Source organism: Dendrobium catenatum, unplaced genomic scaffold, assembly GCF_001605985.2.
Source record: "Dendrobium catenatum unplaced genomic scaffold, ASM160598v2 fragScaff_scaffold_621, whole genome shotgun sequence".
Lineage (NCBI taxonomy): Eukaryota > Viridiplantae > Streptophyta > Magnoliopsida > Asparagales > Orchidaceae > Dendrobium > Dendrobium catenatum.
In genome coordinates, this window is record NW_021319083.1 from 22,638,830 (window position 1) to 22,649,517 (window position 10,688).

Sequence of the window (10,688 nt, forward strand, 5' to 3'; positions counted from 1 at the left end):
CCAAATCTAACAAGCACAAGATCACTTGATTTGAACATGATTAAGACATTCAAATATTTGATAAACAATCCACGGTCAACAAGATCAATATGGACTGTACGATGAAATGCCTTGACTTATGGCCAAATTAACCAAAATGTTCATCTCAAAAAGCTTATAAATAGTGCCTATGGAGGTTCAATAGTTGAGAAAATTAAATAATTCTCTTCTACTTCCTAACTGTGTCATAGCCAACTAACACCACTAACAATTATCATCACCACCGCCAAGCTTTTTTCAACATATAGACATATTGTTAGGCTTTTTTAATCATCTTTTTATGAACATTAAGTTTCTATAATTCCTACAAAGAAACTCCGATAGTTATTCTCAATCATAAATAATCTCATATTTTCCAAACTATGACGAAGGGAAGATTCTTATATCTTATATTATATAATGGATTATTATAATTAGGCTAAGTCTTCTTGGATTTTTTTTTTCAATAGACAGGATATTAAACAACAATTCTACCGACACAAATTTTTTAGCAAGTAACAGTAGTAATTGATAAAAATTAAAATATAAATGAAATAAAATTAAAATCACTAAATATTATTGAATTATTGAGAAATAAATAAAAGTCAATACAAAAAGGTTTTTTCCAAGTCTTCTTAAACTAATCAAGCACTAAAATGAAAAATTAGTCTCATTCTGACGGCCATGCATGTAAAATGCTTTTCACATTCACGAAATAACATATTAATCGAGTTGGGTGAAAGCAACTTTTGGAAGGTAAGTCAAATCCCAAATTTTCTTAATAAAATAAAACAGAGCTACAAACAAGTGGGTTATAAATTATGATTGAAACAACTACGTTCAGAGCAGAGATATTGCTTCATTAGGCCTTTTCCAGCTTTCCTTCTTCATTTCCCCTTCTGTATTCTTTAATAAGAAGAATGAAGTATTGCCTCCCTACTCTCTCAAATCTTTATCTTTCTACTGATTTTTTACCTAATTATGGCTTCTTCCTGCCATTAAAGATACAGCACAGCGCTCAGTATTTCTCATCAACCCCATACCTTCGCCTTCGCAAGAAGTGTTACTCTGTTGCTTCGAACTCTTCCACTTCCTTTCGAAGAACAACAAATTATCAGCCGAGCTCATGGAATGACAGTCAAATACAGACTCTGAATACTACTACTTTCACTGTAATATACATTAATATTCTTCAGATCTCTTTTTCTTCTTGTTTTTATTATATATCAAATGTTTCTACGCAGGGAGATGTGCATGAAAAGAGAAGAGAGAAGCTGAAGGAGGATGTGAAGCGTCTTATTAAGGAGAAGAGTTTTGCTGATCAGCTGAAGCTTTTTGATTCATTGCAAAAGCTTGGGGTGGCTTATCATTTTGAAGATGAAATCAAATATTTGTTAAATTTGATGAAATATTCAGAAGAGAAGTTAAGAATGGAATTCACTGAGGATGTTAATTTCAAGGCCTTGTATTTTAGGCTTTCAAGGGAGCGTGGCTTTGAGGTCTCCAAAGGTATTCAATTAGCTATTTGATTTGATTAAAAAGAAATATAAAATATTTTGAAAATGGAGAATTTTAAATTTTGTGTTTCATTTGCTGAACAAGGAATACAATGTAAAATTTCAATGATTTTTTTTTAATCCTTAGTTCATTTGTTATGTATTGTAAACTCATCTATTTTCTTATCAAATTCTTTTTTTATCATAAGCTGTTGCGTTAACACTGCCTCCCGCCACCCACCATTATATGTTGGTTGTCGTAGCCATCACTACTATCGCTGCCATCCCCGCTCGCTGAAGGCCACCACCATCTGCCTACGACCACCTCCGCTTTCGCTGCCGCTAGGGGTGTAAGTGAGACAAGTTTTCTCATGAATTGGCTTAAACTCGAATCATTAAAGAGCTAACGAGTCAAGTTTATCGAACCACGAGCCTAATAGTTTTCAAGTAAGCTGAGCTCGAACTCAGTAAACAAGTTCGATCTCAACAAGAATTAAACAAGTTTAGCTCGATTAGGCACACACTCAACTCAACTTGATTACACCCCTAGCCGCTACTGTTAGCTATCGACGCAACTGACCGCTGCAAATTATCACCATCATTTAATTTTATATTACATTCATTTTACTTTAAGTGATAAAAAAAATTCTCCAACATTCTTTTTGCACTGATCCTACATATTTATAATATCATGTGATTCACTCATTCTTCATGTTTTCACGTAATCATTTAGTCAGGTGAGATAAGTTCTCAAGAAGCAAAACGTCATTGTTTTTGTTTCCTGCACATTATACGTGCGGGGTTATATGGTTGTTTTAGAACCTCATGTTATGTCTTTTAGATTTTTTTTTTTTTAACATTTTTTATTTTTAAAGATGATTGTGATATATGGCTCAAATCTATATAAACTATAAAAAATGGCCTTAATTATTTGATCAATATATGGTTTAATTGTCATGTAAATAATTTTAATTTAATTAATTTTCTTCAAAATACTAACAAATTAACTATGCTTAAAATTTGTACTTCTATATAGATTTATTGGTTAAAAGCTACAAAGATGAGAAGGGGTGCTTCAAGCCTTGTGTTTTTCATGATATCAAAGGATTGTTAAGTCTCTATGAAGCTTCATTTCTTTCTATGGATGGAGAAGATGAAATAGATGAAGCAAAGGAATTTGCTCTGAAGCATCTAAATGATTGTATGAGGTCAAATTCTTTAACAAATCCAGCGCTTGCAAAACACATAGCCCTAGCTTTGGAGCTTCCTTTGCACCATAGAATTCAGAAGCTTCAGGCTCCAATGTTCATCGAGCATGCTCGCAACATGAAAGAGCTTGATGTGGACCCAATCTTGCTTGAATTTGCTCAATTGGACTTCAACATGACCCAAAACATCTACAACAAAGAGCTCAAGGAAATTACAAGGTACATATTGTTAGAGATCATAAAAATATTACATTTTTGTTTGACTGAATGAGGATAAATAATTCATAAGCATATATTTATATACTGTTATAATGTTTTAGGTGGTGGACAAAAATAAGTAATCTAGCTGGTGGTGAGTTAAGTTTTGCAAGGGAATGGCCTGTGGAGAGTTACTTCTTAGCAGTAGGTGTGGCTATGGAACCTCGTTTTTCAACATGCAGAAAAGAATTTGCTAAAGCGATATGCTTCATAAATGTAGTAGATGATATCTATGACATATACGGCTCATTGGACGAGCTACAACTCTTTACTGATGCTATTGAGAGGTAAATAATAAAAAAAAGTCTAAATTGCAAGCAATTTTTATATGTTCATTGTTTACTGAATAATCTATGTTTTATTTAATTTATTGATCTACTTTATGTCATAAGTGCAACAACAACAACAATAACAATAACAAGCATTTATTCCGCACTACATAATCATTTTTCTCCATTATGTCCTATTACGAGTCAAATTCTCATTTAAATATAATAAAAATACTTTCAAATCAAGTCATGACATGAATCCTTCTTTGCCAACTTGTAAGAAAAAAAAAAAAAAGGAACCAGAACGAGCTCTCATGACATTTTTTTTTTGGATTTGCTTGCATAAATGAAGAAATATCACACAAACAAAACATGATAAAAAAATAAATATACACATTGGTTTTAATACATCTTGAATTGACTACATAGGTGGGACTTTTCTACAAGCAAATCACTTCCTGAATACATGAAGATATGCCTTTCAGAATTATTCAACACAATGAATAGCTTAGCATGCAAAATTATGGAAGAGAAGGGGTTGAATATTCTCCCATATCTTAAAAGAGCGGTAAAGTTGTTAAAACTCTTAAATTAATTGAAAAATCTTTTTCTTGTGAGAATGTTATCTAAAGTGCTTGAAATTTATTATTTTGTTTCAGTGGTTAGATTTATGCAAAGCATATATGGTGGAGGTAAGATGGTATTACAATGGATATTGCCCTACATTTGCAGAATATTTAGATAATGCATGGATTTCAGTTGCAGCCCCTTTAGGTTCAGTTATGACACTTTGTCTGAGTGAGAACTTAACAAATTTATCACTCGAAGGCTTTGACTTCTATCCAAGCATCATCCGCCAATCATCTATTATTTTTCGGCTTTACAATGATTTAGGAACATCAAAGGTAACTAAATATCAAAATGAAAAAAAAGTCCTATTAGAATATTTGGATACATTTTGTTTCCTTTGAAGCTAATTTTAATACATATGTTGTCATCCCTCAATACAACTAAACTATCACATAATATAATTTCATTTAAAAGATAAATGCCGCGGCCATAATATTATTCATTCAAAAATACAATATAACTATATAATTTATCTGATAGTTTAGTAGTGTTATCTAACATTGTGGCCGTATTTTCTTTTAAATTTTACTATATCATTAAATAATTTAGTTGTTATGAGGGTAAAATGTTATACATGAAATCAATGTCACATGTAATGAAATTAGTTTCATTCTAATACAAAATGTATTAGGATATTTGAACATTATATTTTCTTCCAATTAAACATTTATCAACTTATGATGAAAGATAAACATATTTTTGCATGCATGTAGGGTGAGCTCCGCAGGGGAGATGTTTCAAAATCCCTCCAATGTTATATGAAAGAGAAGCATGTTTCAGAATTAGAGGCACAAAAGTGCATGAAGAGTATTATAAATAAATGCTGGAAAGAATTAAATAGAGAATGGATAAAAGCTTCAAGATATGAAGAAACATTCAAAATGGTTGCAATAAACTTGCCACGAGTTGCCCACCTTTTTTATCTACAATCAAACGACGAGAATGTTGTTGAGCTTAACTTGGAGAAAATGAATGACTATGTCATCTCGCTTTTCTTTAAACCCATTACATTGAAAGAAGGATGATTAATGGACAATTGTATTTGTTATTGGCTGTAAATGGAAATTGAACTAAAATTATACTATATATATATATATATATATTAGCTTGATTGGGTCTCTTATGTAGTGAAAATAAATATCAAAATATTTACTTCTTTCATGATGTATATGGTTAAATATCTAAAACTTCCAATTATGATATTAGTTGGCTTCACCATCCTTCATCCTTCTTCAATAATTCATGCCAAATTCTATGAACCACTTTTAGATTAGTTGTTGATAATTCTCATTCTAAATATACTAAGAACCTCTTTTGCATAAGCTTATTACGTCGTTAAGATTGTTTCATTATTTTGCTTTAATTATAGTTTTATTATTTTGCTTCACCTTTCAATATATGGGATATCATATAGTTGAAATTTTACTCAGGATGTATTTAACTTTTTATAAAATTTTAATAATATTATTGAATTAATTGCATAATTAGACTTATTTATATTCTTTATTTTATGTGTTGTTGTGATTGCATAATCATTATTGCATTAGTTGTTGTCTAAAATTATTTTGCTTTCTTTTTTGTGAAAATAATTAAAGTTATAGTCTAAATATTAGTGCGTTTAGTTATCTTTATATAATATTTAGCATCACAGTGCTTATTTTTTTTAGTGTCGCGATCATTTAAGTTAAAAAGTGACCCTAGCCAAAAGTCAAAAATACATTATACAGTTATAACTTGAATTATTAAAGTTAGGTGAGAGTTGTGGTATAATTAGCGAGCACCGCATCACCAAACATCATAATTATTTCACTTATAGTGACACAACGGTTCACTAACTTAAGCATCGTGTTATTAACATGTGTCAAACGCCGCAGCGGTGGCCCTTCCTAAAGTTAAACTCTAATTTCCAAAAATCAAGACTGCTGTACCACATGGCCTGAACCACTGCAGCGCTTGCCAGATAACCATTTTGTCATTTTTGTTTTTGCATTGAGCTCCGCAACACCATATCTTATAACGCCACAACATTTCATCGCGTTATAATATGGGAACATTTTCCATTTCATTCAACACCTTATATTTCCTTCAAACTCTTCTTTTTTTTCTTTGAAATCTTCTCTAGAAATAATAGCCCTTAAGATGTTTGGTAAGAAGAGATCTTCCTCTTTTGATAAGAGAAAATTTATCTGTGCGGATGTTAAATCTAGATTTAAGAATTCAGTGGTAAACAAACAACTAATTCTAGAAATAGGTTTTGAGATTTCTATTCCACCCATCGTGCAAATCATAGCAAGTAGAAGTTAGGAAAGATTTTGTGAAGAACCCTATGCTTATATAATTAATGTTATTCATGATTTTTTTTAAAATGGAAAAGAGGCCATGGATAATAGGTAATAAATTTGGGGTAAGTGGGTTTCCTTTGATTCTATAGCTTTTAATAAGGTTTACTGACTTAGATACTTTGAATTTGATGAGGACAATGTCTTCATTAATACACATATAAATCCTGATGACATCTTAATTGAATGTCATGTATGGACCTAATAATGGAGCATGTTGGAAGAAAAATGATAATAGAATTATCAATTTTCCTACTTCTTTTATGACCCAAACCTCTAAAGCATAGCATTATTTCCTTTCTGCCCGATTGTTGCCTAGTTGTAATACTAGTGAAGTTACTTGTGACCGTGTCCTTTTGAATTACTTAATTCAAATGGGGTATTATATTGATATAGGGAAACTAATATATTCATCTCTTATGTATATCATTAGGGGTACCACATATGTTGGGTTAGGGCATCCTTCTCTTGTTTACGCTTTGTGTGTAGCAGCAGTGTTAGGGGGGATCAAAATGAAGAATAGTTATATCCTATTCATGCTATCAAAAAGAGAAATATTGTGAGCTTTAAGCAAATAGGAAAGGATGAGGAGGAATGTGATTTCAGTGAGCTTAGATTACCCAGTAGACAATGTAGCACCAGTAGTAGTATGAGTGCTAGAGCTCTAAAAATATTAGGAGATCAGGTGGCTGATTTAAGGGGAAAAATAGAAGTGGTGACTCACTATTGTAAAGAAATTAGGGATTGAAAATGGAAATGAGGATAGCTCATAGCATGGACCAATAGGAGCAATATTTTAGCTATACATCATATTTTAATGAAACACTTGTTGGCATGTTTAAGAGTAGCCCTTTTTTGGAGCATCCTGAGTAGCTCGAGTTTCCCCTTGAACCTACTTATAGACCATTTGTGTAGCAGTCTAGAGAGAAAGTTCATTAGGATAATGACAAGGAAGAGGAAGAAGACCCTGATTCAAAGGGTTAGTGGTTATTTTTTTTACTTTGCTTTAGAGAGGGAGAGTGAGTTTGGAGACTACTTTTATTGGGTAGCATGTTTATTTTACTTTGATATGTTATAATGGATAGTCTGGCTGAAGATTTAAAACTTAGTGTTTATGAGAGGAAACCCACTTGATAAGATATGCATGGGGCATAGTGCAATAGCTATCTTGTATCCTATGATATGTTATGTTATATTTTGTTATATTTTTATCATTTGTATGAAAGCATGTATAGTGTTAATTAATTGTATTTCTTTTATTTACATTTTATTAAAATTTTCTCATGCTCACAATAATTTTTGTATTATAATTATTTAATTATTTTTAGTAAAAATGATAATTAAAATTTTTATAAAATTAGGATAATAATAAAAGCCTATATATTATAGTTCAGTGAATACTATTTAAACTTCATATAGTGAATAAACTAATAATTAACTTACTTAAACCATTTAAGCTATTGCTTTAATTTTATATCATACGTTATATCAATATTTAAGTAATTTTAAAATAAAAATGAATAATTACAATTAAATATTAAATATTTCAAATTTAAAATTGGAAATCATAAGCAATCCAGATTTAGAATTGATAATCTTATTAAATCCTTATATTAAATTCATTAAGATTGTAAAAGAGTTCAAAGCAAAAACTGATATTCAAAATTATTAACTATATACTCCATATTAAAAAAGAAAAAAAATAGAAGAAACTGTGAAAATAGTTCTAAAATAAAAGAAAAAGATAAGATAAATACATTAAAAAATTGATATCAGTCAAAAGCTTAGAATCTGATTACAATCTTATACTTAAATTCATATAAATAAAATAAAATAAGAAAACTAGTACAAATGATAGTGAACGTACTAATTAAAATTTTGATTTGACTATTAATATATTTAATCATTAAACTATATTATTCACTATAAATTCATAATTAACTATTAAATATATAGTTTATGAATTCAAATTAAGCAATAACAAAGATGATTATTAGTGTAATTATTAGTATTTTTTAAACTAGAATTATAATCTTGTTCATTCTACTTCTAGACCATGATGTATTATCCTATATTTTACTAAATTTAAATTGTCAATTTTTACTTTGGTTAATCATTTAATCAAAATTATAATATTATTCTTATTTGATGGGGGACAAGCAAGAGTTTAAGCTTGAGAGAAATCGATAAGTGCAAATAATGTATTGTTTTATGTGTTATATTTACAGAGAAAATATATTATTTTAGTTGTGTTGTATAAAAAAAAATAAAAAGGGCACAAAATTCTAAACCTTATCTAGCATCAAGCCATCGGACAAATCAACCTTGCAGCACCGGAGCGCCACAACATTAACATTGCGGTGCCAACTTATCTGTTGGACAACACCATAGTGTCAAAATGGTCAGCTTTACAGTACCATTCTCTCTATCTTCCAATACTCATCATCACAATCTATAACACCTCGGCGCAAAAATTTCCCTTGTAGCGTTGTAGCTTTTGAAAGTCAGCAACGCTGTAGCATAGTAGGTGTAACTTCCCAAGGACACGACCTGTTAGTGAAATGACATAATTGTTCACTAAGTAACTGATCCACATCAACAAGCACTGTAATGAGGCCAAAACAATGGCATAGCGATGTTAGTTCATTTGCTAGGGAAACGACGCCGAACTTTTAATCATTGGAGCATTAGTTACCGACTTTGTGTTTTGTTATAAATAGTCATTGTTATATTTGTATGGGAGTTCAGTCACTTATATACTTTTAATATATTTTAGATTACTTCTCTAAATCTCTTATAGGGAAGTACTTGATACAATCATTAGAGTGTTTAGTTTGCGTTTGTTTGGGAAACTCCATACATGAAGGAAGGAGTGTAGTACATTGAATATTCATGGTGATATCATTCTCTTGTATTTTGATTCTTCTATGATTTCAATGAAAATAAGTTTGTTTATCTTTTCTTTCATAGCTGGCTAATTCCTTAATTTTGGATTGATGATGTAGAGAACATATTAAGTACTAACGAAAATTCTTATACTCTAAAGTTAAAAGATATTTTTAATATTATCTCATTATTTATTTAATACATATAGTGGTAATATATATAGTTAAAATCTAGTGTGATGTATAGCTTTAACGAGAGAATTTAAGAACAAACATGAATATTAAAATAGTATATTTGCATACCTAGACATAAGATGTAAAATATGCTAGATTTTTAAGGAGATGATATAACTGTAGGAGGTTAGCATATATTACTTTTACCCCTACAAGCTTGACAGACATCTAAGGATGCATATACTTTGAATCACATCACAATTAAGGATTTTATTATGAAAGATATATAATTTATATTCGTCAATCCAATATATTTTATTTAAATATTATATCAATTGATTAACTATTTTTTATTCAGCAATTGAATCCCCATAACAAAATATTATATTTAAGTAAGATATTTTTACAGTTAGAGTAAATAGTCGTAGATGATGCCTAAAAATATACTTTCTCGTGGGTTCAATACTATGCTCTATCATTTTATTACTTTATTCGGCACATATAATTACGTATATTAAGTGTAATTTATTAATTTATATCAAATAAAATCTAGGCATTATTTAGGGAAGATAGAGCCTTAAGTATTTATTTTTATAATTCAAATTCCACCGTAAAGCGGTATTCTAGGATTAGATGGGGGTATTTAAAAAAATATTAACAAAAAAATTTTGAGAGTAAGAGTTTAGATCTTAAGATTTTATCTGGGTCTCAGAATGCTAATGTTATATAGGAAATAGTGGTTAGTGATATTAAGAATATTGCAAAAGATGTGCTTGGAGTAACAAATGGAAAAATTTATAATAATAAAAATAGTTGGTGGTAAAATTCAAATTGTAAGAAAAGATTAAAAAAAAAGAATTATTATAAAATTATGTTTAGTTGTAAAAAATTTGATAATTGGGAAGGATATAAAGAGGCAAATAAGGAATCTAAGAAAGCAATATGCAATGCATAGATCTTTGCTTTTGATGATTTATATAATAGATTAAATACTAAGGAGAGAGAAAAATATACGTATAAGCTAGTCAAATAAAAAGATAGGAGTAGTAAGGATTTAGTTAAAGTGTGGTGTATTAAGGATGAAGATCAAAAAGTACGTTTCTTAGAAGATGATATTCAACATAGGTGGATGAGAGATATTTTGTTAAAAAATTTTATGAAGATTGTGAGAATACAATTGACTTTAGTGACCTTAGAACCCTAAATGAAAATAAAGATTTTTATTTTTATCAACATATTAGTAAAACCAAAGTTAGAGAGGTTTTATAAGAATTAAAAGAAGAAAAGCTATTGGATATGATGATATTCCAATTGATGTGTGAAAATAATTAGGAGATGAAGGGATTTCTTGGCTTACTAAACTTTTTTAATACTATTTTGAAGACTAAAAAGATGACATATGAGTGGAGAA

General features: G+C 29.7%; 1 protein-coding gene across 3 annotated transcripts; it reads left to right on the plus strand.

Annotated features, from left to right (window-relative positions):
- The first annotated feature begins 876 nt into the window (after positions 1-876).
- LOC110092373 (terpene synthase 10-like) lies at positions 877-5,149 on the plus strand. Of its 3 annotated transcripts, none has more exons than XM_028695060.1 (7): positions 877-1,190; positions 1,263-1,527; positions 2,551-2,941; positions 3,043-3,267; positions 3,679-3,817; positions 3,909-4,154; positions 4,593-5,149. In XM_028695060.1, exons 1-7 carry the CDS (start codon positions 939-941, stop codon positions 4,902-4,904), a joined length of 1,830 nt encoding a protein of 609 aa, XP_028550893.1. In that variant the 5' UTR covers positions 877-938; the 3' UTR covers positions 4,905-5,149. The 3 variants fall into 3 exon arrangements, with proteins under 3 accessions (XP_028550893.1, XP_028550894.1, XP_028550895.1); XM_028695061.1 differs by lacking the exon at positions 4,593-5,149 and having other exon boundaries at positions 3,909-3,941; positions 4,009-4,154; XM_028695062.1 differs by lacking the exon at positions 4,593-5,149 and having other exon boundaries at positions 3,909-3,941; positions 4,015-4,154.
- The last annotated feature ends 5,539 nt before the right edge of the window (positions 5,150-10,688 follow it).